Source organism: Peromyscus californicus, unplaced genomic scaffold (assembly GCF_007827085.1).
Source record: "Peromyscus californicus insignis strain IS unplaced genomic scaffold, ASM782708v3 Scaffold_10__1_contigs__length_136768540, whole genome shotgun sequence".
NCBI classification, from domain to species: Eukaryota; Metazoa; Chordata; class Mammalia; order Rodentia; family Cricetidae; genus Peromyscus; species Peromyscus californicus.
This window is the reverse complement of record NW_026294391.1, coordinates 115,018,019-115,044,939: the sequence shown is the minus strand read 5'-3', so window position 1 is coordinate 115,044,939 and position 26,921 is coordinate 115,018,019. Positions and strand designations below refer to the sequence as shown.

Here is a 26,921-nt window from a genome sequence, read left to right as displayed (position 1 = left end):
CCTATCTCTCCCTCTCTATAGGAGGTTATCTCTCACTATGTAGCTCTGTAGACCAGGCTGGCCTTGAACTCAGAGGTACACCTGTCTCTGTCTCCCAATTACTGAGATTAAAAGCATGCGCCACCATGCCTGGCTGTCTTTTCACAAAAAGTCAGGTCTGCTTGGCTTCACCACACAGACCACATGGACATCATGTCTTCCATAGTAACATTTTCAAATATAACTTTCCAAGTAATGGTTACTTGATAGTTTTCATCTTCTAAATATAGTCAATCATAAATTTTGTTGTGTACCGTGAACGTCCACTGGAATCCTCATCCAAACAAGGTGAAGTTAGTTGACAGAGAAACTGGCACTTTGCCTTCACAACTGAAGACAACATACAAATCGGAGGTTTTGTTTTGATATCTTTCAAAGGTAGGCCTGGGGCTCAGTGGGTTAGTTTGTTGCGTTTGCAGAGGACAAGTTTGGTCCCCAGCACACACGTCAGATGGCTCATATCTGTAACACCAGCTCCAGGGGATCTGACAACTTCTTCTGGCCTTCTTGAGAACTGGAACACACACACACACACACACACACAATCCTTTTTCAAAAAGATGGACCTGGTAGGTAAACTAGGCATGGCTGTGCACTTGGGAGGTGGAGGCAGAAGAATCAGGAGATCAGGGTCATCCTTAACAATATAGCTTGTGCTGTATGATACCTTCTCTCTCAATAATTACATAGATGGTACGTTCATTTAATTTTCCTGGGAAATAGTGGTAGGGCTTTGGTATGATCTTTAGTAATTGCTAGGGACTGCAGATGGAAACAATAAGGCAGCTGTCAACAGTTGTAATTAGCAAAAAAAACCATGTAACTCTTCTTTTCCATATTTTATTATAGTCATTCAGATGGGACTTAATCATGGATTTTAAATACATACATACACATATGTGCCAAGCACCAGTAGGTAGCATTTGTAGGAAAGCATACTATTTTATGTTCCAGCCACTCATCCATAAGAATGCAGAGTTAGAAACTATATGTAGGAGAAACATACAGTCCATGAATTAAAACTTTGATTTCTGACCTGGGTAGTATCAAGCTCAACACACGAGATAAGAAAGTTCCAGCAGGACGCAGGTGGAATAGCTGAATGACCTGTTACCTGTCAGATAATCTCTAACTGGGCATTTTGATGTGTTCATTTACAGAATTACACACTGACTTGGTGGCAGTAGACTTGATTTAAGCATTGGGGATCTGAACTATGTGTTAGAAGGAGCAAGACACAATGCAACTCTACTGTCTTTAAAAGGTTGCTGCTCCTCTGCAGGATGACATCTCTATATTGTGAAACTCTGGACTGACCACATTCATTTTTGTTTAACCACACTCACCCAGTCCCACTGCTTTTTGAGGTATGTACTTTGTTTTGTCCTACCAGGGGAGGGAACGCAGGGCCGAGTGTATGCTGGTCAGCCCCTAGCACTGAACCACCTCTCTAGCCCTCCTTCCACATTTGCTTATCTTCAAGCTATTGAACATATGAGATATTTGTATTTCACCCTGAAGTAAAGCGAGAGTTCGAGGAACACAGCACTACTGCTGTTACCAAGCAACCCTGGACACACGCTTTTACAAAAAGACACGCAGAACTGAAATTCAGAACTCATTTATTGAACGAATAGTATATGCAAGAATACCAATAAAAGGAAACTAATACTACAAACTACAATTCTGAAAACAAAACCAATAACAGGAACAAAATATACATAACATGTGAGGAATGTTTGATTTTTGACCCATGATGCATTCCTTATCTTTACAATTAACTTAAATGTCTGTTAAAACAAAACTGTGCCTTGGTCTAACTTCAGTGCTTTTTCAAAAAGCAACAACATTCTACAACACTTTTGCTTTGAAAGATTTGAGATTCACACATTTGTTCAAGTACACAGATTCAATTCAATAGCAGATCTATAGGTCACATTACTTTGTTAGTATCTTGAGTAGTGTATACTGCACAAGTACCACCTCAAGTTTGAAACTGCTGATCCTTGAAATGAAATTGACTTCGGGTGTGGGTTTTAAGCAATGAGATGAAAGTAACCCCCCCTCCCACCCCAGGAACTCGTTAAAGTAGAGAAACTCAAGTCTACCCTTCTACTCTAAAGAACATCTCCTACTAACGCTTCTGGTAAGGCAATAAATGCTCCAGAATAATCTTCAATATACGCTTGCAAAGGTTACACATTTTAATATTAATAATGACAAAAAAGAATAAAACAAAGAAAGAAAAACAAGAAAAAAAGACGCATCAAAATTGCAGGCTAAAATACGCATTAGACAGCAATGGCAGTATTTTTGGAAATGATGTAAATGCCATATATTTACCAAATAATGTCATGCTTATTAAAACTACAGTTAAGGACTTAAGAGATGTACAGTTAATACACTGCTGAGGTCCATTTATCTAAATATTAATACCACAATGTAATTACTAGCCAGGTGATGAAGATGCTACTTGGGAACATAAGTACTGTACAATTTTTACATTGTAAGGCACTTTTACTCAGCATAGAATGAGAACAGAACAAAGAATCAAAATATTGGAAGTTTACACCCAAACATGAGTTTTTAATGTGACTTCAGTTTTAAATGAACGTTATTTAGCCAATCACACCACAGTGAGAAAAACAGGTAGTCAACCATTTATCTAAGCAACCAAAAGGTAAAGTGCTTTTCTGGTTGCTAGTGGCAGAGAAAGGGCTGAAGAAACCCATAAAAAGTCATACATTTACTACACAGCAAATCCATCAACTGACAGCTATAGTATTTGAAGTTCTTTATATAATTATTGACTGGCCAGAATTACCCCTGGCACCTTCCATTTTACTTAAAAAAATCATTACAGTAGTTGTCCAAAAATGAAGGAGCTCTATTTCTCCATGGGTAAGTTCTATGGCACACAATGTAAAAATTACCTAGACACAGTGATTTAAAGATTTAAAAAATAATGTTTTCAAGCTGTTATAAGGAAATAAAGTACAGATCCTTTGGAAAAAGTCACATCGCTTGGTAAACAAACTGAGATCTGTCCTTGCACTTCAAGTCATGATGAACCTTGAAAATTAATCACATACACATCATGGCATATTAAGAGCGAAAGAAGACGTACAAGGCAATCCACTACTAAAGCTAGTTTCCTTCTAAAATAACAGTAAAAGATGGTTAAAATAAAGCAAGCATTGAGTCCCTTGATTTAAGTGAATATGTAAATACACACTTTAACAAACATGATCTTAAGGGACTAGCAGTTTAAAAATTCAGTCAATAAGCACAGTGTAATTTTCCACCTGTTACATTTAAAAATGCTGTTTAACCAGCTGCAGAAGAGATCAATGTACAGTCAAGTTAGTATGTTGTTTCTTATTTGCAAATCTGATTCATTGTGGTAGGTTAATTAATAATTCAGAACTCAGAATCCCTACTGAGGTGCTACGGTAATATTAGGCAGACCATAACTAATTTTTTTGGTTTTGCCATAAAGAAATATATAAATGTGCTTCAGCAGGTAAGTGGAAGAGTGCCACTAGCGAGAGTCGCCAGTGGAAATCCTTTCTAAAAATCTGGTGATTAAGAAAACACTTCCGAGCCCTAGAAGAAAGCAGGGCACAAAAGCCTATTCAATACATAAGCAAACCAATGACTGAAAGCATTAAATAAAGTTTCTAAAATAGTGGTCACAAAATCAAAAATAAATACTGTTTTACTCAAAGACTTTTTTTTTCTTTTTTCTTTCTTTCTTTTTTTCTTTTTTTCTTTTTTTTTTTTTTTTTACTCTGTTAGCACATAAGACCTCTGATATACTTTGGGCCAATATGTGAAGTGTTCCACACCACAGGGCACTTGAGAGGAACTGGTTTCTGGTTTCAGATATAGTGTCCAACGTCCTTAGTGCGTTGGTAACCTCTTTAATCTCAAAGAAGTTTAATCTGCTGCTGCCAAGCTTTATTTTGATCTTGATAGGATCCCATTATTTTGCCAGAAGCTCTCTGTACAGCACAGAAAGGTGTACTGTCAAGAGAATTTTGGCAGACGCACTGGAGCTCAGAGCTTACCATCACCAGTTGCCCAGAGTCCATGCTGGTCAGTGAGAAGAACTTTAAAAAGACCATAGGAAGGCTGCAGCACGCTTCTCGGAAGAAACAAACTTTAACATGTGCTGTCGAAGCCAAGATAAAAAGAAGGTTCTTTTCATTTGTAGTTTCCATTGCTTGAGTATGAAAAAAAGTTCACAAATTACCAGGTGTTGCCACCAGAGACATGTTTGCACGGTGAACTTTCCTCCGGGTTCTTTTGAGCATGGATCCACTACAAACTTAAAACACTCTAAAGAGTAGAACTCTGTTCAGTTCAGAAATACAGTTTATGCCATTCAGTGTCTGCTTTAATTGCTGACAGTATACACAGGGTTAATAGTGTTTTGATTGCTTCCCAGAAACTGCAAACTACAGCTACGTAATATCAATATGTCAAATTCGGCCATCTAGTGAAGGCTCAGAGAACAAACAAGGTGTTTTTAGGCAGTTCAATGAAGGATCTAAGAGTTGGGCAGTAAAAAGTTACAAACCCTTTTTTATTTTAGAAAAGAGTGAAAAAAAAGCATAGGAGTTATAGATGTCTTATTCTCAGTTTTCTAACTCTCTCTGTCCCACGAACCTGTTTAAAAGATGAGAAAACATGTAAAACATGATGTTTAAGGCAATATAATCAACATAACATTATTGAGAAATAGGGGTATCTTATTGATTCCACATTCTGACTATATTTACTGATAAAGTAGACAGCTTGTTTTTATGGTTCTAAAACTCACCAACTAAAGAAAAGAACAAACAAGTGTGCAGGCTTATACAATCCTCAGCATTCTGGCACCACCCTCATAATTCAATACCACAGGATTAAAATGCGTGCTGCACGTTGTCTTTCTGTTTCAGTGTACGTGGTATTCTGACAACACGGCTCATCAAATCAACTTCCATACCTAGTTCCCATTGAGCTGCTGCTGGGTTAGCTGCTGATCAATCGCTATTCTTCCCCGGCTTTTACTCTCTCGTTCCTCATCTTCTTCATCTCGCTCATCATTCCCACTATGGTTTTTACAATACAGTCTACAATGGTGAAAGACAAACATCTCAAAATCCTGTGTCTAACGTGGATGAGAATATAATTAAATCATCATTAGCCGAGGTTGGTTCCCTTATAATATATAGGTTTCCTCATTCACACTTAGTACCATGAGATACATCATCAGGTAAAAGGCACCCGAGGATAAGCCCACATGGCGGAAGGAGACCGTGGCCTCCCAAAAGTTGTCCTCAGATCTCCACATGTACACCATGCCACACACGTGCCTCCAACAAATACATAAAACAAATGGAACAAATTTCTTTAAAAAACCAAGTTTTATAGACAGAAGGGCTATTCGAGTTCGAGGCCAACATGGACTCCAGAGTAACACCCTGTCTTAAAACAATCCTAAACAAAATCCAAAAATCAACTTTCATGTAAACAAATGAACTAACCAAATGCTACAGATTTATTTCAGTCACATAATTTACAATCACATTTTAAGAAATATAGCTTTAAAAAATATTTACTTTGTATTTTTCTTCGTGTATATGTGCAGCCAGAATCCAGAAAAGGACACTGGATCCCTTCCCTTAAAGAGCAAAAAGTGCTCTTAACCACTGAGCCATCTCTCTGATCAAAGAATGTATTAAAGGTGCTTGCTACCAACTCCAATAGCCTGTGTTTAATCCCCAGGACCCACATGGTAAAGAATACAAATAAATGTGCGCGCGCGCACACACACACACACACACACACACACACACACACACACACACACACACACACACACACACACGGGGGAGGAGAGATCTATTCTCCATACCCTGTTACTTTCTGCTTGTATTTTGTGACACAGCCTTCCTCAAGCTCATCAAGTGCCTCTGCATCCCGAGCTTCCTTGCCTTCCCCAGATTATCTTTAGCAGCTCTTTTCCCTGCACTGCACTTGGCACTTGGCGGTGTCTCCTTATCTACAACGGCCTTTCAGATTTCTTTTCATTTCCTAACACTGACCTTTTTAAGTTGGGATTGGAACAGACAGCTTCTCAGCTGCACCAAACTGGATTTGTCTAGTACCATTTTATTTGGTTATCTCTCACTCCATTTCATACAAACCAGGAATAAAATCTGAGTGTGGTCAGTTTTAGGTCCAGCTTTAGTCTATCAATCAGGATGCTCTATAACTGATCCTGTCCACTTTTAGAGGCATGTGATTTTCAACTGCCCCTCTATCAATGATGCTATAATTAAATCATATGATTAAGGCAGCAGTGATCAAGTCAGAGTTAGTCTTTGCATATGTAGGTTCCCCTTTAAAAACAAGCAAGTGGTTTGCTGGAGTGATTTTTTTTTTAACATCGTACTGTTCCAGCAAGTATTGATTTGGGCAGATACACTGTATATTTGAAATTCATGAAGTTTTTAAGAGAAATAATGTAGGTGGCTTTTGATAATTAGCTGTGGAAGGATAAATGCAAGTTCAAGGCCTGACTAGGCAACCTAGTGAGACCTTGGCGAGAAAGAGAAAAAGAAAGAGAAAGAGAAAGAAGGAAAGAAAGAAAGAAAGAAAGAGAAAGAAAGAAAGAAAGAAAGAAAGAAAGAAAGAAAGAAAGAAAGAAAGAAAGAAAGAAAGAAGACAAAGCTAGGGACTACCTAGCATGTACATGTTCAATCCCCAGAAACACACACACACACACACACACACACACACACACACACACACACACACACACATCACAGAAAAGATGATCTAAAGAAAATATGGTACATGCACTCAATACACTTTGGCTTAGCCAGAAAGAATGCACTGGCATTGGTGCAGGAACTGGATGGAAGTGGAGATCATTCTGTTAATTTAGATCAGTTCCACAAAGACAAGTGTATGGGAGCTAGGGGCTAGAAAGACCACGAAACTAAAATGGAGACTATTAAGGATAGGGATTAGAGGGAAACAGAAGAAAGTAACAGGACCGAGTGTGACTGAAGTATGTTACAGGCATGCTGTAACAAATAAAACCCCTTTATACAGTTAGTATATAGTAACAAAGAGAAAGAAAGAAAGAGAGAGAGAGAGAGAGAGAGAGAGAGAGAGAGAGAGAGAAGGAAGGAAGGAAGGAAGGAAGGAAGGAAGGAAGGAAGGAAGGAAGGAAGGAAGGAAGGAAAGAAAGAAAGAAAGAAAGAAAGAAAGAAAGAAAGAAAGAAAGAAAGAAAGAAAGAAAGAAAGAAAGAAAGAGGAGAAGATGATGGTGGGCTGAATCAAACCTGGTTTTAGGTCATTTTTACGCCAGAAAAAGATGGAACAGTGCCCTCTTGTGGTCAGTAGTGGATAGAGGGCCCAGCGGAAGCCTGGAACCAGACCAATGACTCACTGCAGTGAATACTTCCAAGTAAAGATGTATGGACTAAAGGGTACACTGTGTGACTCGCTGGGTCATGCTGCAGCTTCCATGACGAGATTTCCCCCCCTTTTTCCCTTCCTTTTAAATTTTATTTTGTTTGGGGGAGTTACAGGGGCAGAAGGTGGGATACAAAGGAACAGGGAAGATGAATGGAATCAGGATGCATGATGTGAAATCCACAAAGAATCAATAAAAAGTCCTTAAAAAGTAGGTTATTTATTTCTCACAAGGTTTACAACTAACATTTGTGTATAACAGAAGGTAAGGATGGCTTTGAGTACTGCAACTGAATACAAGCTATGTGGGTGGTGTATTTTTTTTGAGACAGGGTCTCATTATGTAGCCAATGAGAACAAGCAGTCCTAGAGGCAGATCTAAAACTCATATGTAGCCTAGGTGAACCTCAAACTTATGGTACAAGTGATGCCAGTTTAGGATATTTTTGTTCTGTTTCAATGAGACAGGTTTATATAGGCCAAGCTGGCCTCAAACTCAGTATAGCTGTGGCCGCCCTAGAACTCCTAAGCTTCCAGCCTCCATATCCTGAGCGCTGGGGTTACGAGCATGCATCGCTCTTGCCCAGCTTTTTAGTCTAGTTTTGTTCATTATTTCCCTTCCTGTTGTCCTTTTCCAACACTGTGCATGTATTTTACTTTTAAACCACAAGTTCAGATAACGAGAGTGAGGACTCTAGGCAGTACCACCACCCATTAACTATCTTCCCTCAAACAGCCTCCATCGAACTTAAACCTTTGAACCAACTTAAGTTTACAGGAAACGTGGAGAGGGAAGAGGAAACACACGTAATGAGACTCAGGGCAGTAAACAGACAAGCAGAAGAATTAGGGATTTTTATGAGAGCTTGCAGAGATCCGAGTGTGTGTGTGTAGGGGAGTCAGGTGGGGACCACACTTACTGTTCATTGTTCTACAGGAGAATCATTTTATAATTTCCCTTCACTGGGGTGCTCCTCACTCCCCACCCCCTGCCACACGCCACCATGTCCAGCTTCCCTTGCCTTTTAAACTATAAAGCCAGGGCTCAAAAACAGCTTTGAAGGAAGGAAGCCATATATAAGGGGTACAGATGCCGCTTCATTCGGAAATCCTCCTCTGCATTTGCACCTGCTTGGCTCTTTCTCTCTGTAAGCTACGTGCACAAAGACACTCATTTGAACCCAACAGGTCTATCGACAACCGACACTGCAGGGATTTAAGTCTATTTCACTGTGAAAAGAACGGAAAACAACTGAAATGATCATGGCCAAATATGTTTTAGAGGTGGCCACTGAAACATGATTTTCTTCCTTTGCTTTTTTGAGACAACAGGCTTTCGTGTAGCCTCATATGACCTTGAAAGTGCTATGTAGCAGAGCATGCTCTTGAACTGCTGAACTCCTGCTCCAATCCCAAGGTGTACACACACCTGTTTTTATGCTATGACAGGGATTAAACTCAGGGTTTCATACACTCTAGGCAAGGTCTCCACCAGCTAAGCCAACCCAGCACTGAATATGATTTTTCTGACAGCTAAAAAATTAATCTAAATGTCTAAAACAGGAACCAATAAAAATTATTAACCCATACAATAGAAAAATCACACAACCATTAAAAGCACTGTAAAATTGTTAAGTGTCTCATATACAACAAATGGAAAACAGATTGTAACAACTGCCTCCTCCTCCATCTGACATCTTTCCTCTGTGCGTCTTGTAGGTGAAGAAGAGCTATCTTGTTTAAGCTGTCATTTTCCCTGTTACACAGGGCACACCAAATTACCTGACAGAAATTATGCTCTGATTACTACTAAGACTACTAAGATAAAATTGTTAACATTTTTGGATTTGCTTAACATCATATTGGCTTCTCGATTAATATGGTGACTAGGTATCTGTTAATGCTAAATCCTTCTATTGAGAAATGTAATACGCTTCACCTGAGTGCTTAGCAAAATGCAATTGTTTCTAAAATTGGTTAAAGTTGATGAGCAGGGAGAAAGAAACATCTTCCCTTCACATTTTTGAACTAGTTATTACTGGCATTGCCTTCTAAAAGGCATCTCATATTGTCAATCTTACTGTGCTTTCATTAATTTTCCAGAGTTTAGACTTGATTCCTTTGCATTAGCTTGGTAGACAACATCAGTAACAAGAACTAATCATTCTATTTATTATACATTTGTGGGGTTTTTTTTGTGGTGCTGGGAATGAAACTTGGGGCCTCTTGAATGTTCGAGTCAACTGTCTACCACTGCACTATGCTCCAGCCCCTCTTTCTGTTCTTGTTGCAAGAGCTAACCCTCCAGAGCAGTTGAAGGAGATGCTGGTAGCTGGCACCTTTGTCTTGTTCCTAATCTGAATGAACAAGTATGTTCAGTCTAATTGTTCCATTAGGAATGAGCATGAAAATCACCTCAAGTTTGATCCTCAGTGCAGACCTATGGAACTGAACATCTCTGGTATGTTACAGACATGGACATTTCCCAAAAGAGCCAGTCTAAGTCTGGTGATTCGGAGGCCCAACCCTCAACACTAAATAAACTATTTGTTCTTTTCTCCTGGACACCCTATTATGACTCTTAACTTAGCAAAGGGTACCATTGAGACCATACTCTAAGATTCAGAAATTGACACTTAAAGTTATAAAGTGGCCTTTCATCATTTACCTGGAAGGTGGTGACATGATTTTTCTTTATTAATTTAGATCAAATGAACACTTATTTTCCAATTTTAAACATCGTGATTACAGAGCTGCATTTATGTTTATAGTTTACAGTGACTTTACACACACACACACACTGATGAGACAGGTGCAGTTTGTTGCTATTACACAATAATGGAAGTCTTCCATCTCTTACTATGTGTTAGATCTCTATATGATATTCACATTATCTGTTGCTTAAAGGCCTGACAGCATTAGCATGTTATGTGGGCACCCAAAGGGCTTGATGACTCAATGTGCAACTGATTTTTCCACAAACATGAGACCTCGGCGTAATTGTTTTATTGCATATTAGTTATTGTTTTACTGTACATTAAGCCCGTGGAAGTATTTCACAACTCTCAAAGGCAAATCAAGCTTCAGGGATTCCTATCAAATTTACTCTCCATGTGAGGAAGGGAATGAAATTACTATGGATACACTTGTAAGTGGAAGACTCATTACAAAAAGTGATGTGCAATCCCAAATTTCAGAATATATTCTGTCAAAAAAAAAAGAATATATTCTGTCTCCTTCTCTTGTGAGGATTGAAAGTAGAACTTTACAAACACTAAGCAAGTATTTTAATCGCAGCATGTCAGGCAGAGCAGAAGCAAAAAGGAGACAAGCTGAATGAGGATACTAATGCTGATTAACCAGGCGAAACTGTTGATAAGGTAGACTAGGGTGTAGTTGTGAAGACAGAAGACGACAGATGGCTTGGCAAGATGATAAAGCGCAGGACTGGAAGGTGAGACAAGGTGTACATGCCTTTAACACCTTTAACCCCAGCACTAAGGAGGCAGCTATGGGTGATGTCGAGGCCAAAACAAGCCTAGAATTTGATCTCAGTGATGGAGTGCTTACTTGGCATGTGTACCCCAGAACACCTGTGCCAAGTTTACCTCTGTCTTTTACATCTCAGCTCCAGCAGTTTTGTTTTCTGTTTTTAGCAAACTCTTAAACACTTCCTACCACAGGTTAGGTTAGCTCTTCCTAGATGTTTACATAATTCATCATTGAGCACTGACTTGTCTGGTCATTTAATTAAACAATAGAGTTGTTGGGAGAGCCCAACAAGCCGTAAGTTTCCTAAGGACAGTCTTGTGCCTGAGTGATCACTAGTGAATGACCAACACATACAGTCAGAGAAAAATACTAACTGTAGTTCTCATTCCTGAAACACTGTCAAAGAATAGAGATTAAGAAAACTAGTGTTATCGTTCTAAGGGAACTAACTTACTGGCATGTTAAAGAAAATAGACAATTGTTATCTTACTTGTAAATTCCTCGTGACATATTTTCAATGTATTTTGCTTTGTCTTGGACTCCACAGTGGTAATGGTAAGTTTTAACACAGGCTTTTATTTCACATCCAATAGTAGCACCAGGCTGACTGCAAAGTGTACATTTCTGTTGAAAGAAAGAAAGAAAGAATAATTAGAAGCAGTACTTTAAGGTTTAGGCAACCTTACTTATTCTGTTTTAAGCATATTTTAGCCAACTAGTGCAGTTTATACAGAAACGGCAGCCAGGAGTTGGTGAAATGACGCAGTGGTTACAAGTAATTGCTGCTCTTGCAGAGGACTAGAGCCCAGTTCCCAGCAACCATGTTGCACAGCTCACAAATACCTTTAACTCCAGCTACCTGGTACTCACAGGTTACAACTTGCAACTGGTACTTGATGCCTTGCTTCCATGGGCACCCACATACATGTCTGCATACAGGCAGACAACCATATACACAGGCAAAAATAAGTATTAAAAAATTAAGAAAACAGCAGCTATTTTTTACTAAAAAAATACACCAACAAAGCAAACTTATATAGCATATAATCAAAGCTATGACACCATATATGGCTGGACTATAAATATAGGCGATACTCCTTAATTCTGCCAAATACAAAAAGAATAATATATGTATTTTAGTGATTTGATTCCTTTTCCTTCCTGAAATCAGATCCTTTCCTATTATTATTGGGAAAAAAATGAGAAAAACAGGAAAGCAATCCCTCCATTAGGAGGCTCACGACTAAGTTTCCAGAATGGCGAAGGGAGACTGATCGGGCTGAAATCCTTTCAAAACTTCTCAGCTTCTCCTAAATAATGCTGTGAGATTAACAGGTGCTTGCTGTGGGATGTTCTGTATGGCAAATGTGTTGCTGATTGGTCAATAAATAAAACACTGATTGGCCATTGGCTAGGTAGGAAGTGTAGGCGGGACAAGGAGGAGAAAAAACTGGGAAGTGGAAGGCTGAGTCAGAGAGACACTGCCAGCCGCCACGATGAGAAACAGCATGTGAAGACGCCGGTAAGCCACGAGCCATGTGGCAAGGTATAGATTAATGGAAATGGATTAATTTAAGCTGTAAGAACAGTTAGCAAGAAGCCTGCCACAGCCATACAGTTTGTAACCAATATAAGTCTCTGTGTTTACTTGGTCAGGTCTGAGAGGCTGTGGGACTGGCAGGTGAGAGAGATTTGTCCTGACTGTGGGCCAGGCAGGAAAACTCAAGCTACAGGTGCTCATTGCAAAAGAGATTTTACAGTGCAGTAAGTCTGACAAACATAAAACAGGCAGTTTGCCCTTTTCCAGAATGTTCCATAGCCCTTCTCCAGGGAGGGGGCATAGTAAATAGCTTACAAGTTTATTCAACTGCAGCTAGCCTTTTATTTTTGGAGTGGTGGGGGAGGATCATGATGGACTAATTTCTATCAGAGTATATACAGGGGATTGCTAGCTTAGCATTTACCCTAACCTTTAACAGAGCTGTACAATAAATTTATCTAGAGAACTGAATTTTTGTCCCACTCACTTATTTAGACTTATGTTAAACAACACAGCACTGTTGGATAAGAGGATAGGTGATTTTCCTATATGTTTAGTACTAAAGATTTCAGCTTCAAAGTAATCAAATTTAACCACCAAATGACCCGAATCTAAAGAACAGATAATTGTCACATTTTAAAATAGGAAGTTCCACAAAGAAAAGGTCAGTTCTAGTGGAGTTGGAAAAGGACCATAAATATCTGAAACTACCACATGAAAGACTGAAGGACAGCTTCACAACAGACTGACCACCCCATCCAGAACCACACATGATGTACCTGATAGGCAAACCATGGGATGATATAGTCCTTCTTGTGTAATATTAGTATGGCAACAAGAGTTAAAACTGAATCTATTCATGCCCTTATTAAGTGTAATTCCTGGTTCATTTCTTTCTAAAAAATTATGTGTTATGAGAATTTTGCCTGTATGTATATATGTATGTGCACCACACGAATACCTAGATCCCTTGGAACCGGAGTTACAAATAGTTGAGTACCATGTGGGTGCTGGGGATTGAACCTGGGTCCTCTGGGCCAATGCTCCAGGCCCTTATTTAAATTTTTCAAAAGATTTACTTTATTTTTAAATCTTTTTAATATTTATTCATTTTGTTTTTGAAACAGGTTTCTCTGTATAGCTCTGGCTGTCCTAGAACTTGCTCTACAGACCAGGCTGGCCTCAAACTCAGAGACCTACCTGCCTCTGCCTCCAGAGTGCTGGGATTAAAGGGGTGTGCCACCACCGCCTGGCCTTTATTTTATTTGATGTGTATGGGTGTTTTGTCTGTATGTCTTTCTATGCACCACATGCTAGCAGTGCCTACAGAGGCCAGAAGAGGGGGGAGGCCCCTGGAATGGTAGTTACAAATGACTGTAAACCATCATGTGGGTGCTAAGAATTAAGCCCAGTTCCTCTGGAAGAGTGGCAAGGGCTCTTAACCACTGAGTCATCTCTCCAGGCCCTTATTTAATTTTTCACAAGATTTATTTCAATTGTGTATATATGGTGTATCTGTGTGTGGAAATGTACACATGTGAGTACAGATACCTGTGGAAATCAGAAGAGGGTGTTGGATCCCCTGGAGCTAGAGCTACAGCGAGTTGTGATGTGGGTGCTGGGAACCTAACTCGGGTCCTCTAAACGAGTAGTACATTCTCTTAAACCTTGAGCCATCTCTCCAGTCTCTGTAATTCCCACTTTAGACAGAAATATGGAGGATGAACAAACAAGTTTAAAAAGCAAACAAATGTAGTTTGTGCCCATCAACAAGTCAGAGAAAGTGAGATAGAGGGGGCTGGAGAGATGGCTAGGCAGTTAAGAGCACTAGTTGCTCTTCCAGATGAACCAGGTTCAATTCCCAGCAACCACATGGTGGCTCACCACTGTCTTTAGATCCAGTTCCCGAGTACCCAATGCCACCTTCTGACCTCCATGGGCACTGATGCACATGAATGCATGCAGACAAAACACCCATACACATAAAATTAAAAGACAAAAGAGACAGAGATTGGAAAGAGGGGGTACTGGCCTGTATTGTGTAAGGGATATATATATATGAACCAAATGTAGGGGCCCGAGAAATGGCTGAGAATATATCACTCTTGCAGGGAATTCAGGTTTGGTTCTAGCATCCACACTGTGGCTCACAACCTCCTGTAACTCCAGCTGCAGGGAATCTAATGCCCTTTTTTTGGCCTCTGCAGGAACATGCAGAAACACATATACAAAGACAATGACACACACACACACACACACACACACACACACACACACACACACACACACCCCAAAGAGAAAATCTACAAAAGGGAAAGAACCAAAGGTGACATTTCATGGGGCTTGCTGTCCACCAGTCTAGCTTCAGGGTCAGAAAAATACTGTATCTCAAAGGCACAAGGAGGAGAGGGGCAGGGTAGGACACATGACATCTGACTCTTGCTTTCAGATACACTCACACAGGCGGGAGCAACCCAAACACACACATGCACACCACCCCACACACACACAAATAAGTGAAAAACTTCACGCAGTAAGAATGAAAAGCACAGGTGAATTCTCTGTGAATGATGACTCAGGAGAGGAGACAGGAATCTGGTACTAGCTGGAATGAAATGTTTCACAACAAAACTTGAAAGACGCTTGCATTCCACTGGCCCTCCACATTCATCAGCTCTAAGGTTGCACTTCTTAAAGCTACTGATACTGATGATCAGGTTATATTTAAAACTATGAAGTACTTTTTATTTAATTTCTGCATAACTGGAAAAAAAGGGAATGCACCCTAATTTAAAGCAGAATCAAGAATATTATGGCATATATATTCACAAATATAACCACAGACCATCCTTTTTCCTCGCTTAATCTCCTGAAGTACAGTTTTAATATCAAAATCTCCAAATTCTGCTCTTGATGTTGTTGTGAGCTGAACAGTCCCAGAAGAAAACAACTAGAAAAGAAAAACACAGAACATAACCACTTAACAGTTCTTCTGAGAAAAGTTTAAACAGTGCAGTACCAAAGTATTATGTTTCTATAACTCCCAGAGCAAAAGACTGCCTAAAGAATCACTATCAACTCAAGTACTTTAAATATTTTCCTGTCTCATTACAATAGAAACCAAGATCGAACTAATTAAAAACCCAACTAAGATTGCTAATTGGAGCTAAGGTTAAATACTCTGCTTTAAATAACAAAGATCTCAATAATACCGTCACCCTGTTTGCCCAACTATTTAATATTCCCAGAAAGTTTTAAAAAATAGTTTAAATTGGCAAACTTCTATTAGCGATACAGATTAGAATCCTTTCTTATCTTTTATTTTCAAAACATGTATGACTAAAATCCACTCCATGGGAGTCCTTAAAGGACACACATTTTGAAAAAGAAAATTCTGGGTAAATACAGTATGAACTCTAGTCCAGATTTCTGTTTATCTGGGGCGGTATTGTCTTAAGTTTTTTATTATGCTATATATTTCTGTATGTGCCACTGCACATATAGAACTTGCAGGAGTCAGTTCTCTCTTTCTGCTATACAAGTCCTGGAAGCAGCCAGTGCCTTTACCTGCGGAGCCATTTCACAGGCCCAATTATTTAGATTTTGAGACAGTGTCTCACTATTTGTTCTAGGCTGGCCTTGAATTCAAACTTGAGATGCTCTTTCTGTTTCAGCTTCCCTAGTGCTGGGTTCACAGGCTTGTGACTTCACATCTAGTAACAACTTTTTTTTTTTTGTTCCCGAGACAGGGTTTCTCTGTGTAGTTTTGGTGCCTGTCCTGGATCTCACTCTGTAGACCAGGCTGGTCTCGAACTCACAGAGTTCCGCCTGGCTCTGCCTCCCAAGTGCTGGGATTAAAGGTGTGCACCACCACCACCCAGCTAGTAACAACTTCTTATATAAATAACTTTTAAAAATTAATCTTAAGTGAGATGAGTAATTCAATACAATCTAGCTTAAAAGATTAATCAGGCCAGGATATAAGGATGTAAAGACAGAATCTCTACAAGGAATTTTAGTTTATTAGGAAAGATACATTCATAAATAACTGCAATACAGTGTGCTAAGTACCATAACAGTGATATTTATTAGATTATAAGTTGAAGCCCAAGACATTTATAAACATTCATAAATGTTTTTATGATTATTATAAAGATGAAATTCTTATAGTCATAAAGTAATTGTAGAGTATTTCAATATGATAACTATAATTAATATTACTTTAAGTCCTGTTTTTTTTTTAATCTGAAGTATATTAAAATTTGGGGCCAGGTGGTAGTGGTGCACACCTTTAATCCTAGCATTCAGGAGTCAGAGGCAGGTGGATCTCTGACTTTGAGGCTAGCCTAGTCTACAGAGTGGGTTCTAGGACAGCCAGGGTTCCACACTGAAACCTTGTCTCAAAAAACTAAAAGATTTGGGAGCATAACATATTACTTGTGATGTCTTATATTCATTGTCAACTTAACACAATCTATAATCACCCTATAGACAAATCTCTGGGCATGTCTGTGAGGGAATTTCTAATTAGGCTGAGGTGGGGAGACATACCCTAAATGTGGGTGGCATCATTTCATGGGCTGGGGTTCCAAACTGAATAAAAGAGAAGCAAGCTGAGCACAGACATTCACTGTTCTCTGCCTCTTGACTGTGGATCCAAGGTGAGCAGCTGCCTGAAGCTCCTGCCATACCAGTACTTCCCCACCACAGTGGACCTTCCCTAAAGTGGAGTCCAAACTGAACAAAGCCTTCCTCTGTTTCTGTTTTCCTTCTTCCTGTCTTTTCTTCCTCTCTCACTATGGAGCTCTCTGGTCTGCCTCCCAGTGCTGGAATTAAAGGCATACATACACTGCTACACCCAGCCCAAACTCTTCCTTTCTTACGTTGTTTTGGTCAAGTATTTTGTAAAGCAATGAGGAAAGTAACTAATACTTCCCTCTGCAAAGCTCTAAAACAATGTTTGAAACGAAAGTACTCGATTAGATTACCAGCTAAACGATGTTTTAAAAACACAGAAGAGCCACGCTTACCATGCACTTATAATGTGCGGCCGCCTTCTTGGCATTAAATATATGCAACTTCCCTCTCGCTTCATTTTCTTCCTCCCCTACATGGCAAAATCCACATTTAGGCCTGGTGTCATTAGGACTGCTCCTGTGTGGAGACCGATCTCGCTGTAAATAGAAAAGGGGGACAAGACACTTAAAATGGATGTAACACTTCAAACAAATACAACTTACCTGTAGACAGTTTGAAGGAAACTACTCATGTTCCAACACACAGGAGGAATCCACTAGTTTTCTACTTACGTAGGAACTACTTTCCATTTCGTCTGTTCCATGGGAGGATGTAGATCTGGTGTCTTCCGACAGCCCTTTAAAATTAGTTTTCCTTGGTCTTCCTTTACGACTTTTCTTCTTAGTCTTTGGAGATGAGGGCTCCAGTTCATGCTCATTAAAACTTTCTTCTAAATCAGCTGCTCAAAAAGAAACCAAAACTTTACATGGATCAACCTTAACAACCAGCACTAGTTCCATGAGCCTCCAGGCGCTATGCTTTTTATTAGCATGAAATGGCCCCTAGAAACAAGGAGGCCTGGTCTGTGGTATATTAAAAAGAGCACAATCCAATGTTTCAGATAATTGAACACAAAAAGTTAGATCGCAATCACTGTAACCTTATTTCCTTTGACTCTGTAATTCTGTAAAAATGAGTGTTGTGATACTGGTTGTGTGGCTTTTAAGCATCATTACAGTTATGATAAACTAGCCTCAGCCACACTGAGCACGAGGCAACAGTGTTAGCAGAGACCTTAGCCTCCATCACTGCAATTCTACTGAAAAGCATTGATGTATATAGTTCATCCATTGTGATAACTGAATGAACAACTTCAACTTGAAAGCCATTTATGATTGAACTAATTGATGAGTAAGTAAACATACCCTAAGTACAGAAAGAAGCTCTAACAAGCAATAAAAAGCCATTTGTGAGTTAGCTGCATAAAGTTTCATTAAACTCTTAGGAATTTTACTACTTTACCCATAAATAAGAAAAGAATTCTACAATTAACAGAAAGTATTTCATTCAGTTATTCACTATAAATATTTATTTATTAAAGGCCCATTATATGGGCCTCTGAGATGGCTTGGTGGGTTAAGGTGCTTGCTGCCCAAGCTTGGCAGTCTAAGTTCAACCCCCAAAACTGACATAAAGGTGGAAGGAAAGAAACAAAATCATAAAGTTGTCCTCTGCATCTGCTCTCTGGCACATACACGCATCATATATACACAAAGTTTTAGCAAACATTTTTAATATAACTACTTAGAAGATAATGTATTTGCTATTATTAAAAATGGCATAAAAACAAAATATTGATTTGCCTCGGGGCCAAACTATAAAAGTTTTAGACAAAACCTCCTAATACATTCATTGGTTTTCCATTAGCATGTTACTGATTGTAATTCTACAAACTAATTTCTCAATGAGAAATTGTATCAGCTCCTATTCTCAGATCCAATATCGTAGGATATACATCCCTAATGGGGGCGGGGGAGGACAACTCAATTAGTATATCTGAGTACACATAAACTCAGGGATAGTACAAGTATTAGATTATAAACCAGTTATACCAATTAGTCCCAGAGAGTGAGGAGAGAGAAGTTTTGAAACCATTAGGTTGAGAAATGGTCACTCAGCAGGTTAAAGTTCTTGGTGCCAAGACTGATGATCTGAGTTTGATCCCTAGGATCCACATGATGGAAGGAGAGAACGGACTCCCACAAGTTGTCCTGTGACCTCCAAATGCACACTGTGGTATGTACAAGGCCCCCAACACACACACACACACACACACACACACACACACACACACACACACACACACACACACACACACACACACACACACACATACACACACACAAATGTAGCCTAAACTTTTCAAGTAATTTTAATAGCACCTTTGTACTATTTAGTGTTTTAAATAAGTAATGTGCTGCTTTTCTAATCATAAAAATGAGGACTGTTTTTCCATCACTGATGAGAACATAAGCTAGCACAATTTTTATTCTATTTTACTTTTTTAAAAAAGATTTGCTTATTTTTATTTTATGTGTTTGGATGTTTTGTCAGCATGTAATATGTTTACTACCTGTGTGCCTGGTGACCAAGGAAGTCAGAAAAGGGCATCGGATCCCCCAGAACTAGAGTTATAAACTGTTATAAGCCACCATGTGGGTGCTAGGAAAAAACTCAGCCTCTCGGCAACAGCTGCATTTCTCCAAACCCCCTTTAAGTTTTTTTGACACAGGTTTTTACTCCGTAGTCTGGACTGGCCTTGAACTTATGGCATTCCCTCTACCTTGACCTCCTGAGTGCTGGGATTATAGGCTTGAGTGACTGTATCCATTGCCTAAAAATGATCTTATACAAACCAATTTCCATAATCCTAGTTCCTTGTAGATAATCAAATGTTTAGGGATTATAAAGCGTCCTGGTAATGTACTTCTACAAGCACTGACCAGTAACAATAGTTATGTTAGAACTAGTTGCTCTTACCAACACTCACCTTTTAAAGAGATTTATTTTTGTGTTTGTGTATGTGCACACTCATGCTGCTTTCTGTGGTGATATTTTATTTGTGCTGAAATGTGGTGATATTTTATCTGTGCTTTAATAAATAAAGCTTGTCTGGAGATCAGAGGAAAAACCAAGCCATTATAAGTAAACACAAAAGTCATGAATGAACACAAAAGTCATGAATGTTTGCACACACCTTTAATCCTATCACTTGGCAGGCAGAGATCTGTCTGGATCTCTGTGAGTTCAAGTCCACATTGGAAACAGCCCGGTGTGGTGGCACACACCTTAAATTCCAATACTAGTTAACCATGGAGGTCTGTACAGACAGACAGGGTGTGACAGAGCTGGGCAGGAAGAGGAACTGATGTAGCTGGATAGAGAACAAACCAGATGGCAGAACAGCAAGGAATACAGGCGTGGGTAGACAGGAAGTAACTCGCATTCTGAAGCTGCAGAGTTGGTGAGGTAAGGTTAGCTGTGACTGTTCCTATTCCTCTGATCTCTCTCAGGCTTTAACCCCTATTTCTGGCTCTGTGTTTTTTATTAATAAGACAGTTTAGAAATTCGTCTACAGCTTTATGCAGAGGCCTGAAGAGAATGTTGGACCCACAGGAGCTGGAGTTAAGAGGAGAAACCACCTCATGTGAGTACTGGGGACTGAACTCTGGTCCTCTTAAAGAGCAGCTCTTAACCACTGATCCTTTTCTTCAGTCCCACATTTATTCATTTTAAGTTTTTGAAGTTGTATCTCTTTTTATTGTATGTGTATGGGTGTTTTGCCTGAATATATATGTCTGTACACAATGTACATCAGTGTCTGCAGAAGCTAGGAGAAGTGTAGGCCCTCTGGAATTGGAGTTATAGACTGTTGTTAGTTGCCATGTGGGTGCTGGGAACCAAACCAAGGTCCTCTGTAAGAGTATCTAGATCTCTGAATTGCTGGGCCATCTCTCTGGCCCTGTACTTACTGTTTTTAAAAGGCTACTGTTAAGAGATGGTTCAGGCTCAGTGGGTAAAGTTTCTTGTCACTAAGCCTGACAATCTGAGTTCAGTCCCTGCATGTACACACATACTCATGCATGCACAAACACATACAAAAAATAAAGAAATGTACAAACGAACAAAAATAAAATAATTTTAAAAATTTAAAGGATGCTGATTGGTGGTGCACGTCTTTAATTCCAGCAAAGGCAGGTGGATTTTTGTGAGTCCAAGGACAGCCTGGTTACAAGCAAGTTACAGGACATCCAGAGCTGTTACAGAGAAACCCAGTCTCAAAACAATCAAAAATAAAAAAAAATTAAAGGAATAAACAATATAGCTCCTATCCAGACACACACAGGAAAAACTTGTAAAGATGTAGTGCTTAGCTAAGCATGCTATATGGTATATGTCCATAGTCTTAGCATTCAGGCTGAAAGCAGCAGGATCTTGAGCCGGAGGCCAAGATGGGCTACATCATAAGACCCTGTTTCAAAACAGCACTACTGGACAAACTACATAGGACTTAATTCTGTTCATTCTTGCCCACGTTTTACGGCATAAACTTCTCACTAAGAGTAGAAAAGAATGACAGGAGTTTAAGAACACTATTCAATACCATACACAGCTACCACAGTAGATGATGCAAAGTAGACACATCAAGGAAAATTCTACTAGTGTTATCCAGTCATTGGCTCTCTACTGCTCTGTAAAAAGCCAGGTATCTTTCCATCTGCACCACTTAGCTAAGCCACAACTTCTCAAGCTTGATCTTGTTAAAAGACAGTCCTTTTTAGAAAGTCAGTGTAAGGTTTAAGATTAGACACTTGCAATAAACTCCTAGATGTTGCTCATCCTGCTGATCTATAGACTACACTCTGAGTAGAAAGGATCTATGACACTCACTTCCTCTCCCAGCTGCTAACAACTACCAACTCCTGATCATGTCACCTCACACAGCAGGCTTTCTTCAGCACACAGCTCTTTTCTGTTCCACTGTCTTCATTCTGGCTAATTTCAACTGACCATATGGTCAAGCCAACAAACACCCAGCCACTCAGTTCCCTTACCTTCAATGATGTCCTCCATCAAGCACCCAATTCACAAAGTCACACCCAGAAACATCATTATTACCTAAAATGCTTCTACCTCTGAAATTCCTTTATGTAACTTTGAGAAATACATGTTTGTGCTGTGGGATAATACTTTTGTACACTGGTTTAATAAAACACTGATTGGCCAGTAGCCAGGCAGGAAGTATAGGTGGGATAAGCAGACAAGGAGAATTCTGGGAAGAGGAAGGCTGAGGAGGAGATGCCAGCCTGCTGTCCAGGGAGCAGCATATAATGGCACACAGGTAAAACCACGGAACATGTGGCAACATACAGATTAACAGAAATGTGTGGTGATATTTTTTTGTGCTGAAATGTGATAATTTATTTGTATATTAATAAATAAAGTTTGCCTGGAGATCAGAGGTCATAGCCATAAACAGAAGTCAGGCAGTGGTAGCACACGCCCTTAATCTTAATCTGATCACATGGCAGGCAGAGTCTTTGTGTGGTTAAGGACACAGCCAGCGTGGTGACCCACGCCTTTAATCCCAGTACCAACCACAGAGACCTGGAGGTCTGTATAGACAGGCAGTGACGAGGAAGTAATGTGGCTGAGCTTAGAGCCAATGAAAAGGCAGAACAGGAAGGCAATAAAGGCACAGGCGAGGTAGGAAGCTAAGGTTAGTTGGCGGCTATTGCTCTGATCTCTACGGCTTGCACCTCTGTATTTGGCTCTGTGTTTCTTATTTAATAAGATTGTTTAGAAATTCATCTACAAAAATGGGCTGAGTTTAAGTGTAAGAGCTAGTCAGTAGTTAGCCTAAGCTAAAGGCTGAGCAGTTTTAATTCATATAAGCCTCTGTGTGTTTACTTGGGTCTGAGCAGCTGCGGACCGGGCAGGACACAGGAAAACTTCCAGCTGCATGTTTCCTTTCCCAGCACCCATATAGTGGCTTGCAACCATCCAGAATTCCAGTTCCAGGGGATCCAGAGCTGCCTTCTGGCCTTCTCCATGGACACTGGGCATGCATGTAGTGCACAGACATACACACAGGCACATAAAATAAAAATACATCTAAAAAACACTGACTATAAGATTATGGCTCAAGTTCCAGAATGTAAGTATAAACATACACTATATAACAAGGAAACAAAAGGACCTGATATTCTATAGAAGTATACCATGAACTCAAAAATTGAAGCCAATTTGAAGTTGTTCATAAAGTATGAAGTAGAATCAAAACTCTTGCCGGGCAGTGGTGGTGCACACCTTTAATCCTAGCACTCAGGAGGCAGAGGCAGGCAGAATTCTGTGAGTTCGAGGCCAGCCTGGTCTACAGAGTGAGTTCCAGGCTAGGCTCCAAAGCTACACACACACAAAAAAAACCCTGTCTCGAAAAAACCAAAAACCAAAAAACCAAAAAAACTCTCTCACTCAGCAAAAGGAACTCAAAATCATTCTAGTTAGGTCTTTGGGAGTAGGGCACTTGCTGCAAAGGCTAAAGACATGAGTTCAATCCTGGGTTACACATGGCAGAAGGAAAAGACAAAGACCAACTCCTACAAGTTGGTTTCTGTCACACACACACACACACTAATATAAAAAAACACCCAATTTTTAATTACCCTTCTTTATACAGTCTGCACTATAGTGGCTTTTCTCTACCACTAGATGGTACTATTGGCTTTAGAAGGCAGAAAAAAAATGGGAGCCAGCTATGTTAATCAGTATATATTAATCATCTTTAAGAATCTCAAGTATCCTGTCCCAGTACATTCATATACTTGTACTAATCAGATCGTGAATCTTAATCCTCAGCTCTTAACATAGACAGCTACTCTAATCATAAAAGGGCACTGCATAAATACACTGTTAAAATCTGAAGGAACAGAATAATAGGAAAGCTTCCTTACGATGGTTCCTTCTTCCTTTTTCATATAATGTTTGGGATAAAACCCAGAGCATTATGCATGCCAAGCAAGCCACATACTACTGAGCTACACTGCCAGCCCCTACTTATAACCCTTCACAAAAGATTTTTGATTCACTTCTAGAACTGAGTGAAGAAAATTAGAAAAATAGTTGTATGGGATTTTCAATCACACTATCACCTGGAAAGTATTTTGTTCTTATTGTTTATCCAGTCTATTTCCAATGAAGCCACAAGAGGGCACTAGATCCCCCAGAGTTGGAGTCACAGGCAGATGTGAGGTGCCTGATGTGGATACTAGAAACCAAACTTTAGTCCTCTAGAATAGCACCAAATGCTCTTACCCTCCAAGCCATCTATCCAGCCCTACACTCTCCATTAAAAAAGAAAAAGCATAGAAAGTTTTTTTAAAAATTCATTTATTTTTATTTATGGATATGTATGTGCCTGCTTATCTACATTTAATGCTGAATTTATATTTAACTACTATTTTAATTGTATGTATTTGTAGAATATAGCATAATAACTCAATACACGGATACAATGTGTGATGACCAAATCATAGTTAGCATGTATATCTAGTAAATCATTTGTTCCAAAAATTTTAATTAACATTAAGCATGATGCATATTTCAATGCATGTATATGATGACTGTATTTTTAACCAGCAATTTAAAGTATTTGTATTAATGTGGACTTCAGATGTGAAAACAGTATGGTTTTCTACTATGAAAGCAAAGTAGCCAGACAGTAGTGGTGCATGCCTTTAATCCCAGCACTTGGGAGGCAGAGGCAGGTGGATCTCTGTGAGTTCAAGACCAGCCTGGGCTACAGAGCAAGTTCCAGGACAGGCTCCAAAGCTACACAGAGAAACTGTCTCAAACACCCCCCCCCCGCCCCCCCCAAAAGAAAGCAATGTATAAAAGATCAGAAAGGGCAACCGGTTTTAATATTTATTACCAGTAATTAGGTAAGTAGATTTTCTAAAGACTTATTTTTATTATTAGTGTGTGTGTGTGTGTGTGTGTGTGTGTGTGTGTGTGTGTGTGTGTGTGTGTGTGATGTGTGTGGTTAGGTATACATGAATGCAGGTGCACATGGAGGCCAGAGGCATCAGACCCTAGGAGCTGCCCAGCATGGCAGTTGGGAATCCATCTCAGATCCTTTTCAACAAGGCTTTCTATCTCTCTAGTTCCTAGTTAAGTCTTTAAAGATCAACTTCCAAAGCCCAGCATGGTGGCACACACCTTTAATCCCAGCACTTTGGGGAGGCATGGGCAGGCGGATCTGGCTACATAACAGAGACACCCTGTCTCAAAAGGATCAGCTTCCTAAAATATCAGTATTTGATCCATTTTAATTTTGAGCAGAACAGTCTTAGGAGCAAACACAAAATTTAAAGATTGAGTTCAAGCTAAATGAAAACATGAGTTAATCTGAGATTGAATCTAATCCATTTTATACTGCTAGTAAATGTATCAAAACCATCTGTTTGAAAAGGTCTGACCAAGGGCTGGAGAGATGGCTCAACAGTTAAGATCACTGACTGCCCTTCCAGAGGACCTAGGTTTGATTCCCAGAACCCACATGACAGCTCACAAGAGTCTAACTCCAGTTCCAGAACATCTGATACCCTCTTCTAACCTCCATGGGCATCAGACATGCTCATGGTGTACAGACATACTTACAGGCAAAACACCCACACACTTAAAATAAAATAGAAAAAGAAAAAAAGTTTGACCCCAGTCAGAATCCAAATTCGGAATTTCCCCAGATCTTTTAAAGACCAAATGCAAATTGGCTAACAATATATAAACATGACTAAACTAGATTTGTAAATTTAAGTGGAAACAAAATAAGCTTCTATTTTTAAATTTACTTATAAAGATGTCTACTTTCTTCTGGAGAAAAGCATAGTACATCTCTACTTATTTCTCAGTGAGGGATGTGTTTTTAAATCCCAGTCAATACACAAAATCATGAATAATTCTAAATGTGTTTTTTTCCTTATACATACCTACTTATGATAAAGTCTGACTTATAAGTTGGACACAGTAAGGCATTAACAACAATAACTATAAATAAAACATAAATATATTGTAATCAAAAGTAATTTAAAACTTGTTTATTTTTGGAAATTTCCACTTAATATTTCTGGATCATTACAAACCAGAAGTAACTGAAACCATGGAAAGCAAAATCATGAATAAGGCTACCAGAATGTGTTGAAATTTTCCCAGAACGTATGCTGGTCCAAAATACCTTAGTATTCCTAAATTCACATTGTCTATACTAGCTAATAGAAGCAAGAATCCCAATTACCACCCTTACAAAAACATGTCACCCCTACCATTGTCTCTTCCTAATGTGACATAAGTTTTAAATATATAATTTATAAGACCTCTGGGGTAAAAGTTTTCTTTTAAAAATTGCTCTTATTTCCACTGGTTTGTTCTAACGAGTTCCCAAATTTTAAAGATACCTAATAGTAAGACTGATCTTAAGGAAAACGTTAATAGAAGATTATTCACTCATTCTATTCAAATTTCTTCTTGAAACATGAAACTGGCTAATGAGACATACCTTCAGAGTTATGTGCAGTTTTCTTGTGTTTTCGACAATAAACCCTGAGGGGGAAAAGTACAAAATTATGAACTAAATTAAATTCATTTTTCAAATGACAAAAATGAGCAGCACAGTCCACCCCATTCATAAACTGCTACACTTCCTAAATCATTTAACTATTATATATCAAAACAGCCTTTATAGTGACAATGAAATGCTTTGAATGAGGAAAAAACTATAAAAGCCTGAAGGAAGGTATGA

The 26,921-nt window shown here is 39.2% G+C and overlaps 1 protein-coding gene across 1 annotated transcript in view; it reads right to left on the bottom strand.

Annotated features, from left to right (window-relative positions):
- Positions 1–1,644: 1,644 nt before the first annotated feature.
- The window catches only part of Phf6 (PHD finger protein 6), a 46,114-nt gene continuing 20,837 nt past the window's right edge, over positions 1,645–26,921 (bottom strand). The window contains exons 5-11 of the mRNA XM_052739584.1: positions 26,679–26,722; positions 17,857–18,023; positions 17,578–17,721; positions 15,393–15,497; positions 11,498–11,631; positions 5,033–5,159; positions 1,645–4,710 (exon numbers count right to left, since the gene is read on the bottom strand). Of these exons, the coding sequence (XP_052595544.1) occupies positions 5,033–5,159; positions 11,498–11,631; positions 15,393–15,497; positions 17,578–17,721; positions 17,857–18,023; positions 26,679–26,722 (721 nt within the window). The 3' untranslated portion in view covers positions 1,645–4,710. The remainder of the gene's footprint in view (positions 4,711–5,032; positions 5,160–11,497; positions 11,632–15,392; positions 15,498–17,577; positions 17,722–17,856; positions 18,024–26,678; positions 26,723–26,921) is intronic.